General features: G+C 44.3%; 1 protein-coding gene across 10 annotated transcripts in view; it reads left to right on the top strand.

The window, feature by feature from the left end:
- The window catches only part of KAZN (kazrin, periplakin interacting protein), a 721,176-nt gene that overhangs the window by 529,559 nt on the left and 169,517 nt on the right, over positions 1-22,100 (top strand). Inside the window, exon 1 of one of the 10 annotated variants that reach the window (XM_043531936.1) lies at positions 11,024-11,204. The exons of 8 other annotated variants lie outside the window; for them this stretch is intronic. In XM_043531936.1, coding sequence (XP_043387871.1) covers positions 11,129-11,204 — 76 coding nt within the window. In that variant the 5' untranslated portion in view covers positions 11,024-11,128. Of the gene's footprint in view, positions 1-11,023; positions 11,205-22,100 lie in introns of those variants that run through there. One more of the 10 variants, XM_007067434.4, reaches the window with a different exon arrangement.

Raw genomic sequence — 22,100 nt, 5'->3', positions numbered from 1 at the left:
AAAAAGAAAAGGAGTACTTGTGGTACCTTAGAGACTAAATAAATTGGTTAGTCTCTAAGGTGCCACAAGTACTCCTTTTTATTTAAAACCCCTCTCCTTTTTTGAATAAGCTATTTAGAATGAACTAACAGGACAAGGAAGGGGAAGAATATTGAGAAAATAAGGACTTTAAAAATAATAATTGGCCCCTTAGAGAGCAGACACCACAATTTAAGACTAGGTTAATTTACGCTGCTTCTCGAGAAGGTATTGCAGGGTTATATAGATAACTACATAGGAGCCCTATACCTCTTTGCCCGTAGGGCATCTTTAGGAGGCAGTTGTGAGGAAAATGCAAATGGCAAAGTATAAATCCAATTTGAAATCTCATGCTCATTTATTTCATCAGCAGACTGCTCAGCTCCCAGCGTTGCTGATTTTCTCTCCCATTTTCAAGTGAACGTGAGGGCTCAAGCTTTCGATTCCCTGTCTTGGTTCGATAACGGCTGTTGGTGCTGGGTGAAGCTCCACCATTTTGTATGGGCCATTTTATGGTTGAATTTTACATGAGTTGGCATGTTCTGGGCTACATCCTTAGTTAGTGTAAACTGTTCTAATTTATTATTGGAATTGCAGTACCACTGTGCTGGGTGCTGTACAAACGCACATAATGAGATAGACCGTCTAAACAGGTGAGCTAGACACGGGGTGGGAGATAGGGAGGATTCTTTTCCCCCATTTTACAGAGGGATCTGAAGCACAGAGAAGTGAAATGACTGCCCCAGGGTCACACAGAGAACTTGTGGTGGAGCCAGGAATCAAACACGGATCTTGAGTCTCAGCCATAAGGCCCTTCTCCTTGACTATAGTGGAGCTATACCACTTTATACCAGATGAGTTTCTAGCCCTCTGGCTTCACCTCCTTCCCCTTCACACTTTCTCCTCTGACTTTAACTTTGAGCTTCGTGTTGGAATGAACCCAAAAATATCAAAGTGAAATTCAGCCGAAACTGCCAAATGTTGCCTGGTTTTGGGTGGAAATCATTTTACCCCAAGCTACCAATCAGCCCAGGCTTGCATGAAACTTGTCCAGGTTCACTCCGAGGCTTGCAACCTTTCCACGAACCTGGCCTTCAATCCTGTTCCCCAGAAGCCCTGATCGTGCTTCAGGTAACAGTTCCCTGACCACCCATCCCCATCACAGTATCTGGATCATGTCTTCTCATGCTCTGTATTTGAACCTGTTACACCCTGCCTGTCAAAGTAAAACCTGCCAAGGCATAATACCAGCAGGTGGGCAAGACTCATTTCCAGAGTCTGCCTAATTTTTAAGGCTGGGCCTGCATTTAATTAGTGACTTGTGCTATTTGAAGCTCTGCTTTGCAAGACAAATTTAATGGACATGCATGTGCTATTTGGGCTGCATAATCTTTGTTTACAACTGTGCCATCTGCTTGTGACCTCCCCTCAGGCTTCCTGGACATCTGAATGCTCTTCAGCTCTCTGGACCTCTTCACCCAATTCTCAAGGCAATCTCACTTAGTGCTAGATGCTGGGTGTTGCAGATGCTCAGCACATCACAGGATTTGGCCCTTTAAAGATCATGGTTAAGAAAACCCAACCCAGCCACATGTGAAGTATAAACTGCATTGGCCTCTTTCCCACCATCCAATCAGAAGCTGTAGTGAAATGCCTTCAAAGCCTGAAGCTTGTTAGGACCCATTTGTTCTTCACATGATGTTTCAGGAGATGGCTCTGTTCATCTTTGTGAACTGCTGGTTAGATCAGCAGCAGGCAGAAGAGCATCATCTTGTCACCATGACAACTTATGCATCTCCTTAGCTAGCAGGAGTCACTGGTAACCAGCTGATGGCGGATTTTTTTTTCACCCTAAAAAAGAGAGGAAAAAGACTCTGAATAGAAATGTATCCAGATGACAAACAATCCAGCCCCCCTTCCTTTGCCCCCCAGGGCCACAGTCACAAATTAAAACCCAGGCATACCAAATAAAAACCCTAACAAGGTTCTTGCATCCATAGTAATTTAATTAGCTAATATCCACTCCCTATGGACTTTCCCATGAGACTTTTAATCAGTTAACCAGTTAGGAACTAGCAAGCAAATCTGTACGGGCGGCGTCATTAAATAAAAAGCTGGCAGTGCCTTCCCCTCGTCTGACCACCTCGGCAGCCCCTACTATCTATATCTAGAGAGACACAATGCAAGGGAGCATAGTGGTATTGGTTCTGCAGATGTGATGAATGCTAGTTGGCTAAGAAAAGCCCACAATTAGTAACACAAACATGCAAGCCCAGACCTTCCTCCAGTCTTAGCCATGTGACTTTTTCCCCCCCAAGGGAGGAGCCGAGTACCTTTGATTAGGTTGCAAAGAATCTGTTCGTGGGCAGCTTTGTAGCAATGTCATTGTCACGGCACAAGTATTGCTGAGGAAGCAGAACCACCCCTTGCTTTGCTTGTAATGCAACAGGCAGTGATGGGAGAAGGGCACTGCACGTTTTTATTCACCTCTCAGTGTGATGTGAACAACATTGGTCTTTATAACTCAATCCTGCTCTCGGTCAGGGACAACTGGGACGGTTGGGACAACAGTAACCGGAGTTTCAAGTGCATGGTAAAGACTTATAGTGAGGACTGGCAACAGCATGTTTCCTTATACCCACACTCATAGCCCTTCCTGAGACGGGTTCCTGCAGTGCCGTGGAGGTTTCTAAAGTCATCTTTACGGGGTTTGGGGGATTTCAGCCTCATGGTTCATGCAGGGGGCTGGGAGCTCGGACTCCGGATGTTGTGTGGTGTTGGGCAAGACTCTCCCACCTTTCTCTCCGTGCCTAGGTTTTTTTTCAACTGTCCAGTGTATATGATTGTGACGATACCTGCTCAGTAAATGAACCTTTGCAAAGTGCTTTACAATCCTTGGATGAAGACCCATGTGCATAAAAGCACAATGTTATTACATTATCCTGCGAACCTGGAGCAGGGTCCCTTGTAGTCCTTAACAAGGCAAGAAATATATGTGTTTTATTAGGGTATTCTGAACAGATTCCAGCAGGCAACATATCAGAACCCTGTTATAGGGAGCTAAGCTTTACTACCTCTTACAGAAAACACTGGCGAGTGGCATGCATTAGCTCTGAGATGGCTAGTCCTGCTTTGCTGGAACTGATCCCATACGGTTTTGGGGTGTTTTCTTCCACCACTGTCTTAAAGTCCAGGCAAGTCCTGTGTGGCTCACTAACTCCATGGGCCAGGTTCTGATCTCCGTTACGGTGGTGCAAATCCGTAGAAGTGAGTGGCATTATCAGTGTAACCGAGCTCTCCTGTTGGTGTGGGCTTCAGCACTCCCTGTTTAGTCTGGATCGGGTTAACTGCTGTGTGGAGGTGGGGACCTGATCTTTGCTGCTGGTGCTCCGGTGCAGATGCCCTTGGCTGTTGAAAAGCCAAGGTAACCCTGCATGAAGAACTGCCTGGCGATTTGACTCTGCAGATGACGCCCTAGAACACAGTGCATCACTAGAAGGGTTATGCAAACAATCGGAGATGAGAGGTAACATGTTGGCGAGGGATATGTACCAGGATCAAAGATTTTCAGGCTCCTAACCCACCTGCGGTTGCTCACTGGTATTACCGGCAGGTAGAGATGATTTATGAAGTGAATGTCCTGCTAGCCATGCTGCCGGCAGGTGTCTCCGCATTAGCAGGTTTGCCTTGAGGGTATGTGAGGTACCTAAGGCTGAAGGTAATAACTCTGAGCAGCTGATCAGCACATGCATTGTGGGACCGTTCTTCTCAGAAGGACAGCTCCTCTGTTCAGGTAGCATTACTCCCTACCTGGTTGACAGGAGATCAGACACTGCATCTTGCTGTTTTCAGAGGGCAGCTGGGGTAGTTCAAATACCTAACAGCTGGACAAGCTCCATTTACAGAGATATCCTGAGGATGTAGAACTATGTGGCAGGTCTGCTGTCTTGGTGCTTGTTTCTACTTTTTCTTTCTGTTTCAAAGCATTAACTTTTTCGACATACACTAGCAACTGTCCTGTAGAAATCTGAGGCAAGTGCTGTCCAAACCTTTGGCCAGCTAGTGAATCCAGTGGGGGAGAGAACAGGCCGTGTTTTTTGGGATGCGGGGGAAGAGGCAGAGTGTCACCCAGGCCTTTTGGGAGCAAAGAGATGGAGTATCACTGGGACTGTGGGAAGAGGCAGAGCCACCAGCAAGGTCTGAAGAAAAGGTAGAACTTGATTAAGGACTGAACGGGGAGGGGAGATGGAAGAGCATCAGGGACTGAGGAGAAGGGGTGATGGGGAGGATCAACAGAGAATGAGAGGAGGGTAACTGAGGGGAAGAATCAGTAAGAAATGAGTGGGAGGACGGCAGAAGTGAAGCGTCAGCAGGAGTAAGTAGAAGGAGCATCAAACAGAAGGGGCTAGAAACATTAGGAAAGAGAATAACAGGTGAAGGATGAACAGGATTTGACGGAGGATGAAACAGTGATTCCTCTGTTCTAATACATATGGAGAGACGGGGAAAGTGAGGCATGGGGGGTGGCAGAGCAGGAGGGGAAGAGGAGAGAAAGAAAGCAAGAGTGGAGAGAATCCGAGATTGGGGGTGAGGCCTCGCAGGAGAGAAGAGAAGATGGAGGCAGAGCTTCACCAGTGACTGGGTCTGATTGGAGGAGAGGAAGGAGAGAGGCAGAGGAAAAGGTTTGCTGCCCAAGGGGTGTGATCCTTCTGTGCACAGGATGTGGCCAAATGGAATACCTGCTGCAATGTCACCATCAAGACAACCAGAAAAGCGGGGGGGGTGGGGGGGATGGACACAACTGTGGAAAACATGCTGCCTTTTCCCATGGAATACCTGAAAGGGTTAAAGGCCGGATGCTAGCAGTCCTTTGCTGGGGGAGCTTAGACTCTTTTCCAGGCTGGCATTTGGCATCAGCAACATGAGTGATGTCAAGCGTTGGCCAGTTGTGTGCCAACATCCGGGCTGACAGTGCCAAGCCAAACACCACTCACCAGCCAAGACAGCACAAGAAAGGCAGATGGTAGGAGCTGGCTCTTATTAAAATAGGCAACAGAAACAAAACCCACTTCCAAACAGTTTTATGAGGACACAGAGCAACGCTGTTCAAAATTCTACAGTATTTTTCCAGGTTCGTCTTTAATCCCCAAAGTTGCATCTGTTTCCAGAGAGCAGCTGTGATGCTGGCAAAGAACATGGCGTTATAGGAAAACACTGCAAATACAGTGACGCTCCTGTTACTATTACAATGGTAGGGTCAAGGCAGGCTGGTTGGAGAAACTTTGATGGAACCATATTCCGTTGGAACATGCTGTTCTGGGGATATCAAAATACTTTGTGAAATCAGGCCAATTTCACCGAAATTCCCTTTTTGGGGAATAAAGGCTGGGAGTGTGATGACTGTGTCCAAACAGGTCATTTAGATGTTAAACGGAAACATTTTGTTCCATATTCATTTTGAAATGACTTTTCATTTTAAAATGTTTTATTTGTTCTGTATTGTATCTGCAAATGTAAGACAATTATTTTTTTAACCTAAACATTTCATTTCAATTTTGACTTTTTCTCGAAAGGTAACGTTCAATTGACCCCAAATACACAAACAATTCTGAACTTTCCTTCATGGAGAATTTCAAAACTTTCAGTTTTCCCTCCCATTCCAAATGAAGCCAAGTTTTGAAATCTCGAAATCCTTCACGAAAGAGAACTTTCATCTTCCATGCAGTTCTTCTGAGTGCCCACGACTTCCCATCAGAGTCGCAGCTGTCCAGCACCTCTCAGGATCAAGCCCTTAGTGTCTTGTATTCCCATGGCTGGGAATTCACTCATCACAATCCCTGCTCTGCCATAGGCTTCCTGTGGGACATTGGGCAGGTCCATTAGCCTCTGAGTGTCTCAGTTCCCCATCTGTACATTGGGTATAATAGATCTGTCCTGCTCACATGGGTGGGGTGAGGATAAATACATTACAGATCATGAGATGTTCAGAAACTATTGTGAGGGAGGCCATGTTAGTACCATAGATAGATAATTAAAAACAGTAAACCAACAAAAATTAAACCATACCAGAATATGATCAAAACAACCTTTTGGATACCTCTAAAGTAGCAATAATTTAAAAGAGGAGAAAACAACAAACCCTTCAAGGTTTTTTTTTTTTTTTTTTTTTCTCTTCCCGTTTTAGAAAATCCATCTCTCCAGTCTAGAGCGGATTAAAACGACCAAATTCTCTCTCAGCCCCTGGGAAAGAGGATGTTTCAAATAGAAACTGCCAATTGACCTTCTCCCATAGCTGTCACCAGTCACCCTTTTGCCTTCTTTCATGTCAGCATCGGGTCAGGGCGACAGGTCATTGTCTGACCCGAGTCATAACAAGAAGAGAGCGGGGCCTCGCCTGGGAAGGCAGTAATTCCACAGCCTAGATTTCAAACCGTAATGTGGAGACAGTGAGGTTTTTTTATTTTCTCTCTCTCCCCTCTTCCTTTATAGTCAGTAACTGGTTCATAACCACAGCGAGCCAGGGAAATACGGGTGGCCCCACATGGGATTACAGCCTTATTTACAAAGAGCAAAATGAGCTCACATGCACAGCTGCTGCGAAAATGTGAGAAGTCAGCATGCAGCACGGAGGCCTAGGAATGTTAGTCTTGAGTCACAGGCAAACCCCGTACATAATGGATCCCCTGTCTGTGGGTGCTGGCTAGACTGCCTGTTTTGTGTCAGAAAGCACATGTGGCTAGTAGAGGGGTCTGAACCAAAATCACAGATCCAAATGATTCTGGGCGTTAGAGGTAGTTGGTTCAGTATCTGAACTTTGTGGCCCAGCTCTGCTGCCTGGCTGGCTCGATGGAAATACTCCAGCTGCTGCAAAGGGAGTGTGGGATGCATCTACCAGTGTCCTACAGCTCCTCCTGATTGTAAATTCACAACAGGGGAGATTTCAGAGTAACAGCCGTGTTAGTCTGTATTCGTAAAAAGAAAAGGAGTACTTGTGGCACCTTAGAGACTAACCAGTTTATTTGAGCATGAGCTTTTGTGAGCTACAGCTCACTTCATCGGATGCATAGCATATCGTGGAGAGGCCTTACAACCGACTGCAAAAAGCTTCCAGGAGGGCAGTGTGAAGTATGCCTACAGTGCTCCTGTGGGGCAGATATGAGACAGGACTGTGAGGTGACAAACCCAAGGGTGAAGTTTTCCACTGAATGCATCCAATGACGTGAGCTGTAGCTCACGAAAGCTTATGCTCAGATAAATTTGTTAGTCTCTAAGGTGCCACATCAGAGGAGTGAAGTTTTGGAATAGCCTTCCAAGGGAAGCAGTGGGGGCAAAAGATCTATCTGGCTTTAAGATTAAACTCGATAAGTTTATGGAGGAGATGGTATGATGGGATAACGTGGTTTTGGTAATTAAATATTCATGGTAAATAGGCCCAATGGCCTGTGATGGGATATTAGATGGGGTGGGATCCGAGTTACCCAGGAAAGAATTTTCTGTAGTATCTGGCTGATGAATCTTGCCCATATGCTCAGGGTTTAGCTGATTGCCATATTTGGGGTCGGGAAGGAATTTTCCTCCAGGGCAGATTGGAAGAGGCCCTGGAGCTTTTTCGCCTTCCTCTGTAGCATGGGGCACAGGTCACTTGCTGGAGGATTCTCTGCTCCTTGAAGTCTTTAAACTACGATTTGAGGACTTCAATAGCACAGATATAGGTGTGAGGTTTTTTGCAGGAGTGGTGGGTGAAATTCTGTGGCCTGCGTTGTGCAGGAGGTCAGACTAGATGATCATAATGGTCCCTTCTGACCTAAATATCTATGAATCTAAATCCTCCTTTTCTTTTATCTACCCTGCTGGATGTTGGACTGTTGCTGACGATACACTATAGGCTGTCACGGGGAGAAAGGCTGATGCCCGCTTTGAATGACATCATCTTGCCAACCAGTGCCCCTGCAAGTATCGCATGGAGCTGGTGGACAGTGAAAGGGAGATGGTGCACTCCTAGCAGGAGAAGCAGGAATGAGATGCATGTGACACTGATTTTGGGTACTGCTCTTGCTGTGTAGTTAAGAGATTTGTGATGTGCATGGCTCAGATTCTGGGGCAGATGTGACTGAGGTATAGAGAGACACATCTGCAGGAGACTCAGAAGGGAGATGTCAGTGATAACCTCTCCTGGTTATATGCCACCTGTCCTGACTGTGAGAAGAAAAGGTTTTGACCCTTGGTTTCATCCCACGCTAGCTTGTTGCATTCATTGCAATGGGGGAGCCTGGCTTGTGGTTAAGGCACATGGGATGGGGGACTCGGGAGATCTGGGTTATGTTCTTGGCATTGCTGCTCACTGTGTGACCTTGGACAAGTCGATTCACATTGCTGTGCCTCAGTTTCCCCATATACTTACTGCCGTGCAGGCTGTGAGGCTTCGTTCACTATCTTTGGCAGTTGGAAGGGGCTGGAGAGGGCAATATACCGTGGTTATTGGGGTTTATGAGGCTATTGTGTAAGCTCCTTGGGGCTGAAAGTTTGGCTCCGTGTGGCCTTTCTACTCTGGACTCCGCTTGCCTCGAGGGGAGTGACCTCAGCAGTGTTCCAGTGCCCACTGGGATGCTGCAGCCTAGTTAGCTGCCTCTTGTTGCCTATGCCTAAAGCTGGCCCTGTGGGAGTGGGGAAGAATGGAAATAAACCAGACGAGCTGTTTTGTAAGCAGTCCGCATTGTTGTGAGCGAGACACAAAGTGTCAGGTGACCTTGTCTCGGCCAATCACAGACCAGCCTTGAGCAGCTAGCAGGACAGTAGTGTGGAACAAGGTCATATGACCTCATCTCAGCAGCTGGAATGTGTTTGCCCGTCCGGGGTCCTGACCCATCCAATCAATCAGTATTTATTGCTCCACTTTTGCCATTACAAAGCACAATAAAGAGACACATAAATCCGTGCACCTCAAGTGTTGTCTGCCGTCTCCACCTGTTGGACATGGCAAATAAATTACAAATAGGGCCTGGTTTTGAGGGCAGGAGCTGTAAAACATCCTAAATGATTTTTAAAAAAACAAACCCAAATCATGGCAGAAAATGTAACAACTTGTGCCTGTTCCCTTTGACCTCTTCCCATTTATATATGGCCTCTTCAGCCTACAATGTATTTTTACCTTCCCGTTATATTATAAAGACACCTTTCCATTTCCCTCTCTTACCCTGTTGCTGTTGTATTTGTTCCCCTTCACTCCCTTGCCATCTTCTCACTTTCTAAAGTGCCAAGCCTGTCCTGGAGCCCCATTTCCAGGGGGAGTTCAGGCTCCATGACCCATTCCGTTCTTGACCTCCATTCTGAGATAGAGTTGCCAGTGGTAAGGGGTGGGTTTGTGTTGTGGCTATTTATCCACTTGCAACTGGTCTGTGAAAATCTACTATCAAACAACCAGTAGCTGGTAACAGCTTTCAGTCACTACCAAACTGGAGTCAAGCCAGTCACCCACAAGGCTGGATAGTCCATTTTCACGACCCTGAGTCATCCCGTGTACAAGACAGTGTGACACGGCTGAAGCTAACCTCCCTGTGCTTAAGTTTCCTCACCATTGTTATTAGCAGTGGAGCTGCACTGTTGGCAATAATGTGGTAGAGAAAGGGCCAGTGTAGACACAGTTATTGTATAGGTAGGACCTTGGAGAATAGTGTATACGCAACCTGCTGCTGCTACCCTTCCTTGCTATTTGCACTGCCATAGGGAAAGGGATTGTCTCCATGGGGACACTCTCAAAAATGAATCTGAATCAACCTTCTAAATTGCGTAAAACCTCTTCGTGGACACTCTTCTTCAGAATTAAAGAGACCTTAATTTGATTTAACTTAATTCACTTAATTCATGAAGTGAATTAAGATCAATTAAATTTAGCTCACTTTAATTCTGAAGAAGAGTGTTCAGTTCACACACACATAATGTGACACTTTAAATTCACACCCTTAGTTAATTTGGGTTACTTTTACTGGGTGCCCCTATGTAGACAAGTTCTTAGGCATACAGGAGCCTCAGCCTTATTGAAAGTTGATGGTAAATTGCCTAGTCACTTTTTTGAGAATTGGAGTTAGGAGCCTAAATCACTTAGGCACTTTTGATGCCTAAAGACCCCAATCAGGGCAGTGTCTACCCCCAAAGAGCATAGAGTTTCAATAGACAAGACAGACAAGGAGTGGGGGAAACTGAGGCACAGAAAGGGGACATGACTTGCCCAATGTCACACAGCAGGTCAGAGGCAGAGCTGGGAATACAGCTTGTGTCACCTAGTTTAGTGACAGGTTTCAGAGTAACAGCCGTGTTAGTCTGTATTTGCAAAAAGAAAAGGAGTACTTGTGGCACCTTAGAGACTAACCAATTTATTTGAGCATAAGCTTTCGTGAGCTACAGCTCACTTCATCGCATGCATACTGTGGAAAGTACAGAAGACGTTTTTATACACACAAACCATGGAAAAAAATGGGTGATTATCACTACAAAAGGTTTTCTCTCCCCCTACCCCACTCTCCTGCTGGTAATAGCTTATGTAAAGTGACCTATCCACTGGACCATGCTGCCTGCCGAGTTATTGATCTTCCAGTGTTATTCATAAAAGTAACCTAATAGAGTTCATTAATCACACAGGAGCTGCAGAGTATGACAGATTTTGATTATATGGGCTTATTTTCTTCGAAGAACAAGTTGGAAAGGGAAGAATCCTTCCCCCCCAATATAAGGCAGCTAGTGCTAAATTCTCTCCCTCCTGTTTTCTGCAAAGTGTCACCGACAAGGTCATCTATAGGACTCAGCAAAAAGTTGACCCAGTCAGTTGTGGTGACCAGAATTAGCTCAGAAATCAGTAGTGAGGGGGAGGCAGAGAGAGATGGTGCCCAAAGAGCTTTTAAAAGCCACGAATTCTGACCTCACTGTTCTGTGCACCTTCATTCTCTGCCTAGAAACCTCCCTGGGGGTGGAAAACCACACCCCCCTGCCAGTGACATCATGGGAGCACAGTCAGCAACCTGCCAAGGGGTCAAATTCCAAGCCGCACAGGTAGAGAACATTGCACTTCCTGCCCTGCTGGGGAGGAGTCAGGGGGAAGGAGAGTGAGAGTGACAGAATGCAATCTCCAGCCATTCGCAGGGCAGCCAAAAAATCTCCCAACATGAAATCGGACAGCGAGGAGACCAAGCCAGGTATGTCTGTCCCAGCGGAACCGCACTGCCTTAGACGCGGGTTAGGAGAGTTTGGAACAACACTTGTATGTGCGTTTATGGGAAAATGCTGATTGAGTCCTCCTTTCAGGCCCTGCCTGTTGTTTGGGTCATTACACGCCCAGTGATTTTTTTCCAAGCTGGTTGTTCATTGAAACAGTCCTTCAGAATTCTGGTTAGTTGCTGTTCCTTCATTCCTTTGCTGCTGGGGAAAAGCTCTGTGTCTGTGGGAGGAGAAAAAAAAATACAGCAACCCTGTCTGTTAAACGCAAGCATGTTTTGGGCTGCAGATGTTCAAAGGGAGCTGTGTGGGAAAGTTCTTGCTTTCAAAACTTGCGAATGAGTGGTTAACTCGCGGAGCGGTTGTTTTAACCGTTTGAGTATTCACGGAGGATCATGAACAGAAAGGCCAGAAGCAATATCTCTTGTTGGTCACTGCAATATTAAAAGAAAGGTGAGTGCTCAGTCTGGGAAGCTGATTCCAGGAGCAGCAGCCCAAAAAAAGTCTTCAAGTATGTATGAAATATGACTGTCCTGTTGCTAGTTTCAAAACTGTAGTGATCACTGTACGGTGATGGGATTGTAAGATACAGTTTGCGGCGTGCCTGGCGTTAAAGCAGTGGAGAGGCAGTTGTGCATTCTCTGCCTTGGGTAATCTTACTCCCTGTCTTTGCTTCTGATGAGGCTGGTTGCAGTTTCATTTAATGTGCATTAGGGGTTTTTTTTTCTCTGAACTGTTTAAGACTATTTGTAACTCCCCCTCCGATACTGCCGAGTTGCTCAGCAAATGGGTTAAAAATAACTGGCTTCTTTGTAGTTTTTATACTCTCAGGTTGAAAGATTGCTGCATTTTTCAAACTGAGCACCTCCACCAACGCAGAAAGGGAAATTATAGTGCTGAGAAGATACATGTGGTGTTAGGTTGATTTGTGTATAGTTAGCCCATCTCAGGTCATTACAGAAACCTGAGAAGAGAAGTTTAAGGTTATAAACTGCTTGCGAGCAGGCTGGAAGTTTACAAGTTGACCCTCTGTTTGAATTGTATGGTGCTTGTGAGTAATTCAGGTGTGGGACTATAGGAAGATGCAGGTGAGGAATTGTATCCAGGCTGCCTGAATTGTGTATGAGGTGCGCTCTCATTCAAACGCAGATGAGCCTGTGGATCAGATGGAAAATCTTGGCATAAAGTGCCCCTAAGGAACTTGGGCCAGTTCCTCAGCTGATGTAAAGGGTGGAGCTTCATTGCTCTGGCCCTTTATTTTGAGTGGAAAATAATTTTGAGTCTTTGCAATATTCCCAGTTTTCCTTCCCTATCTCCCATATTCTCCTCTTCCCCCTCCTCACTCCCCCTTATCCCAAAGTACAGTCATTATGAAACAGTCTGTGGTGGACTCTGTCCCACCGCATAAGGAACCTGCCAATTTCCGTTCCAACTTAAAAGGCTGGGAATGGGTAGCGAAAACGAGAATCTGATTGGCCGAACAGTGTACACATCACCCTGTTTTTTAAAAAAAGCAGATGCAGCAAGTTGGTAAAACACAGGAACCAGGCAGTGTGAGTTAACTTGAGTGTGAGTGTAGGATTTGTACACTGTTCAGCCGCTTCATGATGACTGGCATTGTTAACTCCTGTGATAGTGTGATGATGTGTGTGCGTTATCTAGGTGTACTGCTGTAGTTGTAATAATCTACACTGCATCTGCAAGGGTGCATATCTCTATATAGATATATACACATGCGCACTCTGTGAATATAATTTCTGAAAACTCCCTGTACCCTAGATTTGTAGAATGGTTTAAGCTCCTGAAATCAAAGGAGACACACACGTACGTACATACGTACGTATGTACGTAACATAGTTGCCCATAGATCTGACTTCCTGGCTGTCACCGTGCTTGACAACTTTCTCTTTTGGAAATAATGGGGATAAAACGTAGATCTTCCTGATCTAAAAGCACGAGAATCTTACTGCTTGAACTGCAGCAGAATTCGTACTGGTTGTTAGCTGTATAGGCCATGTGACATACAGGTGAGCAATCTTGAGACCAACCAGTAGGGGAGCCCCGTTCGTTACAACTTTAGTGCTATGGCTCATTACATTACTCCAAGTGTTGTCTGTGATATTATGGGCAGTTTGACATGGTATCTGTAGTATTGAGTCTTTTTGGAACTTGAAACAAGAGCAGACAGTGTTTTGAACAGAAATATTAGAAGCTTTATGTTATTAAAAACCCTAAAAGGAAGGGTTGCTGCATGGATTTGGCTCTCAAGTTCTGAGAATCAGGCCACTTACTTATTCAAGTGTCTGAATATGGAGTGAGGTGCCTCTCTAGAGCACTCTGCTTCAGAAGGGATCCTTGAAGATCTCACTGAAAGTCAATGGGAGCATGACACCTGCTGCTTAGGCTTTAGAGACCTTGACCATTAATCCTAGTTAGTTTGGTAAGAGGGACTAGATCAATTTATGTTCCCATGTGAACCCCCTAACATTTAGTGGACATTTGTAGATTCTTATTTTCTCCAATAATGCACCTCCCTCCTATATTCAAGGGATTTTTAAACATCATGCTGCTCCTCCTTCACCATCTTTATATAGTAGTGCTTGATCCTCTGAGATACTGAAGTCAATGGGCATTGAGGGCACATGGTACATTGCAGGGTTAGGATCTAGTTACTCTGCTTTTTAATAAGCAATCTGTGTGAAATTCCTGAACAGATTAAATTCCTCCATTTCCCCTCTCCCCATGCCCCGCAACATGAATTTAGTTACAATCTTAGAACGCTTATTATTAGCATTGGTCAATGTCTTCTCTCTATTAGCCTGTGTCAGTTAGAGATGGGCAAGCCAGGCAAGAAGATAATTTGTATAGTTCTGGCTTTTCCCAAGTCTTTGACCTTTGGGAACCACTGAACCGCCAGAGTATTTGCGTTGGTTAATCTCCTCTGTAGAAATTTCTGGCCCAGCATAGCTGCCCATTTAAGTTTAAGCCCCACTGTCCGTGGATTCTGCAGTGATCTCCTCCTTCCATCTTTCCACCAGCTCTGTTCCACTGCCTAAAAGCCTTGCACTCTGTTTGTTTCAGAGACTTTCCTTTGCAACTCATCCTGTGTTTTGCTTTTCATGTGGAATACTTCAGCTTTATCCTTAATTTTTAAAAGGACCCTCATTTAGACTTTATTTTAAAAAATTACAAAGACTAGATCCAAATATGTCCATGATATTTCTTTTCATTATAAAGGAAACATTTTTTTTTATTTTCTTGCCCCTGCAGCAATTTGCTAGGTCACCAGAACCTGAAAGTAAGGTTGTTGAGCAATTGACTAGAAGCAAAAACGAAACTAACTAGACCATTTTATTGACCGCACTTGAAACCTCAGCTTTCAGCTGGGAAAGGCATTCCGCTTTTATACAAGTAGTTTGTGAGAAACTGCCTATTTAAAATTAGCTCAGGACTGAAGTAGGAGTGGGGATGAAAGCAATATAGTAATCAGAATGGTGTGATTTTACAATTCCAGAAGCAGGCCAGGGGGACCAGAGTAAATATTTGGTCCTGCTTCGAGCAGGGGGTTGGACTAGATGACCTTCTGGGGTCCCTTCCAACCCTGATATTCTATGATTCTATGAAATGCTTTCAGGCCAGTGAACCTTTCCAAGCAGTGGTACTGATTATTAAAGAAAAACAATGTGTTTAATGTGGCTAAAGGTTGCTTGACACTCCCCAACTTATGTATTTGATTTTTCTCAGCACTATCGTAAGCCTAGAATGGCCTCAGCCCATTCTGTCTGTCTTCTCATCTTCCCTATTTGTATAAACAACACAATAAAGTACTCATGCATTAATTCTGAAATCACGTTCAAATCCACTGAGTGATAAAATCCCCCATAGCCAATGTTCATGCCTCCTTATAAGCCTCTCTTTAATCTATGAAAATGTTTCTTGCACCTGCTTTTCTGAGCTGCGGGGAGGGGGGAGAAGGTGATGTCCCATATGACAATAAAACAGCCATTATTGTCTTTAACTTCCATCCAAGCTGTGCTTGCGGCTTCAGCCAAAATAGTGTTGTCTTTTTTAGCAGCCCCATGCCACTGTGCAGGTGAACGAGCCTCTGATAGTGTGGCTGATGTTATTAGGCCCTGTGATGGTGTCCCCTGAATAGATATGTGGGCACAGTTGGCAACGGGCTTTTGCAAGCATAGGTTCCTGGGTTAGTGGTTCTGTTGTGTGGTATGTGGTTACTGGTGAGTATTTGCTTCAGGTTGGGGGGCTGTCTGTAGGCAAGGACTGGCCTGTCTCCCAAGATTTGTGAGAGTGTTGGGTCATCCTTCAGGATAGGTTGTAGATCCTTAATAATGCATTGGAGGGGTTTTAGTTGGGGGCTGACGTTCTTGTTAAACCCTGGATTTGTGCTGGGAAATGGCCCACCTTGATTATCATAAACATTGTAAGGAGAGTGATCATTTTAGATAAGCTATTACCAGCAGGAGAGTGGGGTGGGGGGAGAGAAAACCTTTTGTAGTGGTAAACACCCATTTTTTCATGCTTTGTGTGTATAAAAAGATCTTCTACACTTTCCACAGTATGCATCCGATGAAGTGAGCTGTAGCTCATGAAAGCTTATGCTCAAATAAATTCGTTAGTCTCTAAGGTGCCACGAGTACTCCTTTTCTTTTTACTGTTGGCACCAGTTACTCTGATCCATTTTGTCTATACCCACCCATAAAACATTTCTTTCCTTGTCTTTTAAAATTCCTGCTTGCTCTCTTGATCCAGCCAAGGCTTAGTTCGCATGGCAATAAATTTCCTTATTCACCTTGAAGAGCTGACCCTTGAGCCAGGCACTCATCACTGTAATAAGTGATGATAAACTTTTCCAAACCCTCTTTGGCTTTAAATCCCTCTCCTCCCTCTGACAATGTTTCTTGTGTTGATTAGGACACTGTGGACGAAGGGGGCTATGTTTTCATTATGCGTTTGTAGAGAGGAAGGTTGGTCCAGTGGTTAGGGTGTTCCATAGGCTGTGGGAGATCCAGATTCCCTGCTCTGCCACAGATTCCCTGTGTGACCCTGGGCAAGTCACTTCGGCTGTAGTGTAGACATAGCCTATGTCAGCAACACATATGTCGCTCAGGGGTGTGACTCTTCCACCCCCCTGAGTGACATAAGTTACACCAACGTAAGCGCTCGTGTGCACAGCAGAGCGGGAGAAGCTCTCCTGCTGACACAGCTTCTGCCGCTCGCAGAGGTGGTTTTTTATGCTGATGGGAGAGAGTGTCTTCACCCGACGTGTATGGGTCCAGCTGCGCTCCTGCAGCATGGTACGTATAGACGTGGCCTTAGTCGGAAGATAAATATATTTAAGATTTGAAAACACTCAGATACTGCAGTGCTGGGGGCCATATAAGTATGACCAATGGTTTGTATCTACCTAACACAATGAGACTCCCAGGCCCTGATAAGAGTCTCTAGGTGATACCACAATACATATACAGTAATTAATAAGAAGAACTACCTTCTATTTAACCCTTCACTCCCATCACCAAAATTCATTGTTCTCATCTTTACTAATTGATATTCTGTCCCAGCGATTTCCCCATATTAGAGAGATTTCAGAGTAACAGCCGTGTTAGTCTGTATTTGCAAAAAGAAAGGAAGACTTGTGGCACCTTAGAGACTAACCAATTTATTTGAGCATGAGCTTTCGTGAGCTACAGCTCACTTCATCAGATGCATACTGTGGAAATTACCACTATACATACAGACACCATAAACAATAGCTCCTCCCACCCCACTCTCCTGCTGGTAATAGTTTATCTAAAGTGATCATCAAGATGGGCCATTTCCAGCACAAATCCAGGTTTTCTCACTCTCTGCCCCCCCTCTTATTATTATTATATTAGAGAGAGTTCTTCTCCCTCTATACGACTGAGGTACAGACCCTCTGTACTGCTCTGTGGTTTCCGTAAACAGCCAAAAAACAAATTGCGCTCTGACAGCCATCCAGGGGCTCATTTGCCCTTCCACACTTGTTTATAAAATATCCACTCTTAGCAGCAGTTGGTAATCTCGTAGAAAACACGATTGTGCATCTCCTTGCTCTAGTTCCAGAAAAGGTGTCCTTGTTTGTTTTTCTTTTTAATGATCTCTGATTGTCTGTCTCTCTCTCTCAGAAATACCCCAGGCTGTTCCCCAGAACTAGCTTGTCAAACCTCTTCTGCGAGAGCTATAACCTTTGCCCCTAGCAGACTAATCCAAGTCTTGTTAACTTGGTCTCTCTTGTAGGTCTTTATTGGAATGTCTGTGTACCCAGTGCAGCTTATATCCGTGTTTGTCTTTGACTTATTTATGTCACAGAAGTGGTCATGAAAGCTATCAGATCAACTGTGTCTGTTCATGAACTTGAAACCATGTGAAAATGGCGTGATTTTGAGTTTGCTTCTAAAATCACACTGCGCCCTGGTTCAAGCCAATCTAGGCAGATTTATGGGTTTTGCATCAAAACTGGAAATGGCTCAAATGCAAAGTGGACAAACTTCTCCAAGATTTTCGGGTGTATTTGGATTAGGCACACAGGTAGGCCTGTTAGATATTGAGGGGCTGGCCAAAAAGTTTGCCCTTAATATTTTAGGAGCATTTTGATTAGTCTAAATAAACATATTGTGCTTTCCATTGGATGACCTCAGGGGTCTGTCTACACTAGAAACGCTACAGCGGCACAGCTGCAGCACCAAGCTGTAGACACTACAGCGATGAAAGGGGTTCTTCCATCCAGAGGTGGTAGCCAGCTCATTGACCTAGTGGGATCGGTTTAGGTTGGCCTAACTACATTGCACAGGGTGTGAAATTTTTCTCAGCCTTGAGCAATGTAGTTGAATGACCTAATTTTGTAGCGAGACAAAGTGTGTGAGATAATAGCAATTACTGGTCCAACATAAAAGATATCTCCCACACCCTCATATCCTGGGATCAACAAGGCTACAATAACATTGCAACTGACTTTGTAGTGTAGACCAGGCCTCAGTGTGCTTTGCAAACATTAATTAAGCCTCGCCACAACCCTGACAGGTCACTAACCCTTGTTACCCCATTTTACAGATGGGGAAATGGAAGCTCAGAGAGGTTAGTAAATTTCCTTACGATCACACAAGAAGTCTGGGGATTATGACCAGGATCTCTTGACTTCCAGTTAGCCATGATACTAGCTTCCCCCTCTTTTTAAATGGGTGGTGGGGGGGAACCATGTGAGGCTAAAGCAGAACAGAGGAAGTGAATTAACACATTGTGTAATTGGATATACATATGGCATAAACTGAATACATGATGATGTGGGATGCTATAAAAAGTTTATTGCCACTTGTCTAGGAGAAACTAGCAGAGCGTACTTGTGGCTCTGTGTAATATGGTCATGACAAAATAGTAACCCTATAAACTGGCCCATCACATCTCTTATTTAGCATTTCATAGACCTTCTTTTTTTTTTTTCCAAGGATATTGTCCGCTTCACTGCCTCTGCTTTCTTTGTGTGAACATGATTTCTTTCTCAGCCAGTTGAGAACATTTAAACAAACAACTCCAGCAGGAATGGAGGCATGTCTTCATCAGCGTCTTTGACATGATCAATTAGGCTGTGTATTCCTAATCGCCCATAAACAAAATGTTCCGTACGATAGCAAATTGCTTGACGCCATAAAGTGTTTTACACCTTATCTGTAGAATGACAGGTTTCAGAGTAACAGCCGTGTTAGTCTGTATTCGCAAAAAGAAAAGGAGTACTTGTGGCACCTTAGAGACTAACCAATTTATTTGAGCATAAGCTTTCTTGAGCTACTGCTCACTTCATCGGATGCATACTGTGGAAAGTGTAGAAGATCTTTTATACACACAAAGCATGAAAAAATACCTCCCCCCACCCCACTCTCCTGCTGGCAATAGCTTATCTAAAGTGATCACTCTCCTTACAAGGAGAGTGGGGGGAGGTATTTTTTCATGCTTTGTGTGTATAAAAGATCTTCTACACTTTCCACAGTATGCATCCGAAGAAGTGAGCTGTAGCTCACGAAAGCTTATGCTCAAATAAATTGGTTAGTCTCTAAGGTGCCACAAGTACTCCTTTTCTTATCTGTAGAGTTTGTTTCACTGTCTGTGTGAGATTCCATTATGAAACATACAACCAGTAATGTGGTCTCAGAAAACTATAGATCAGTTATTTCAAATTTGGTCATCAAACTCCCCCATGTTTAGGTGGCTTAAATTAAGTGGCCTGAATTTCAGAAAATCCCCAACTTCTTCTGAAGTGAACTGGCCTGGTGAAATTTGATCTATTGCTTAGTTTTCATTTGTTGCGGAAGTCAATCAGCATTATTTCTGGCTCTCGCTTAGCGGAGAGTGTTACACAAAGCCTGCATGTGCCCAAAGAAAATCTTAATTTTAAAAAATCCTACCGTCTGTTTGAGTAACGTTTTGTATTCAATCTGAGTTAAAACATATGAACAAAGACAGTTTTTGAAGGGGTTTTTGGTTTTCAAACTTTATTCTTCAGTACTACAAATTAGAGCTGGCTGAATGAATTTCAAAATTTTGATGAAAAAATGGAAAAATAATCAGCATTTTCAAGATTTCCTCTCCTCCCCTCCCCCCTCCTTTTTTTCCCCCACCAGCTCTGTTAGCAACCCAAACACAACCACAGTGTGCTTGTTAGAGAAGAGGCAGTGTTTCCACTGAGCACTGGACTGGAACTCTTGGGAGACCTGGATTCTGTTGTCAGCTCTGCCACTGGTTTCCTGGGTGACCTTGGGCAAGTCAGTTCACCTCTCTGTGCCTCAGCTTCCCCATCTGTAAAATGATGCTACGTTCCTTGTAAAGCACTCTGAGCTCTACTGATGAAAGTGCTATATAAGAGCTGGCTATTTATTTATTTATGGTATTTGTGAAGCCAGGGAATGCAGTTGACCTAACTAGTTTAACTGCCCAACCTGACTGAATTTACTCTTTGTATTTCAAGGTTTAAAAAAAAAACCCTACATTAATGCAGAGTTAAGGTTGCTTGGCGTTGTGCCATTCCCTTGCAGAATGCTGAGTTGAGGAAAACTCAAAATTCTGAAAACCAGGAAATGCAGAATTAAGGTTGCCCATGTAACCTTAACTCTGCCCTCTTTCAGCGATGCTCCAATACACCCTGTTAACATACATACCTTTATGCTGCCAACCCATAGTTGTTGGAATCATAGGACTGGAAGGGACTTTGAGAGGTGATCTAGTCCAGTTTCCTGCACTCATGGCAGGACTAAGTATTATCTAGACCATTCCTGACAGGTGTTTGTCTAACCTGCTCTTAAAAATATCCAGTGATGGAGATTCCACAACTTCCCTAGGCAATTTATTCCAGTGCTTTACCACCCTGACAGGAAGTTTTTCCTAATGTCCAACCTAAACCTCCCTTGCTGCAATTTAAGCTCATTGCTTCTTGTCCTATCCTCAGAGTTTAAGAAAAACAATTCTTCGCCCTCCTCCTTGCAACAACCTTTTATGTACATGAAAACTGTTATCCTGTCCCCTCTGTCTTCTCTTCTCCAGACTAAACAAACCCATTTTTTTCAATCTTCCCTCATAGATCATGTTTTCTAGACCGTTAATCATTTTTGTTGCTCTTCTCTGGACTTTCTCTAATTTGTCCATCTATCCTGAAATGTGGGGCCCAGAACTGGACACAGTACTCCAGTTGAGGCCTAATCAGTGCGGAGTAGAGCAGAAGAATTACTTCTCGTGGCTTGCTTACAATGCTCCAGCTAATACATCCCAGAATGATGTTCGCTTTTTTTGCAACAGTGTTACAATGTTGACTCAAGTACAAGCCCTTTACTTCCTTTTACAACCCATTCACTCTCACCCACAGAATCCCATCTAACACCATTAAAGGACAAAAAGAAAAAAAATGGTTTCCAGTCCACCTTCCCTCTACCCTATTTAAGCAATGCCTCAATATGCACATGCTCATGCTGACCCTTCTTACTGAGATTCTGGAGGTACCAGAGCTTGGCATACACCCACACACTTAGCCAACTCCCCCAAAAGAATACCACATGCATATAATTTAAGAGCAACTTCACGGCCTTTTACAACTCCGTTACACTTATTCACAGGGTATCATCACAGCCTACTCTTTCAATTAACCATCGTTAAAGCGTTAAGATCATCTCATATTCCACCTCACTGCTGACAGTATCCTTTATAATAAAAGCCTGATGCCCTGTTACTGACACAACCTACACAATACTCAACAGAAATGATGCATACTACATCCTGAACGTACCCAGGGACCTCTTCCCTTTCCAAACACACACACGAGGGTGCAACACGCAGATCTCCTCGAGTCACAATCTCAGCTGTCGCACACCTCAAAGTAATCCACACATCTTACAAACACATCTCTACCAAACAGAGCAAACTAAAGCCTGCACAAGTCAGAAGAGCGATGCCTGGCTCTGACCACACTCACTCTACCTGGAGCACATGCAGATAATAAATACTTAGACTGCTGTCATATCCGAGCTCACTACTGACACTACGCTTTGTAATAAAACCCCAGTGCCTGGCTAATTATATAACAGACATATAGGACTTCTGGTTTGAGGGGTTATTAATTTTCAGGAGCTAAAAAAAATCCTATGTAAATGTCCCACAATCAGGGGTTTTGCAGGGGAGGGGAGCTTTTCCTTTGAGAAGATTTTGTTTGTTTTTTAGGTAAAAAGAAAAGGAGTACTTGTGGCACCTTAGAGACTAACCAATTTATTTGAGCATAAGCTTTCGTGAGCTACAGCTCACTTCATCGGATGCATACTGCTGTAGCTCACGAAAGCTTATGCTCAAATAAATTGATTAGT

The sequence above is a fragment of the Chelonia mydas genome, chromosome 18 (assembly GCF_015237465.2).
Source record: "Chelonia mydas isolate rCheMyd1 chromosome 18, rCheMyd1.pri.v2, whole genome shotgun sequence".
Classification (NCBI taxonomy): Eukaryota; Metazoa; Chordata; order Testudines; family Cheloniidae; genus Chelonia; species Chelonia mydas.
Note: the sequence above shows the minus strand (reverse complement) of the source record. Positions and strands in the feature narration are given on the sequence as shown.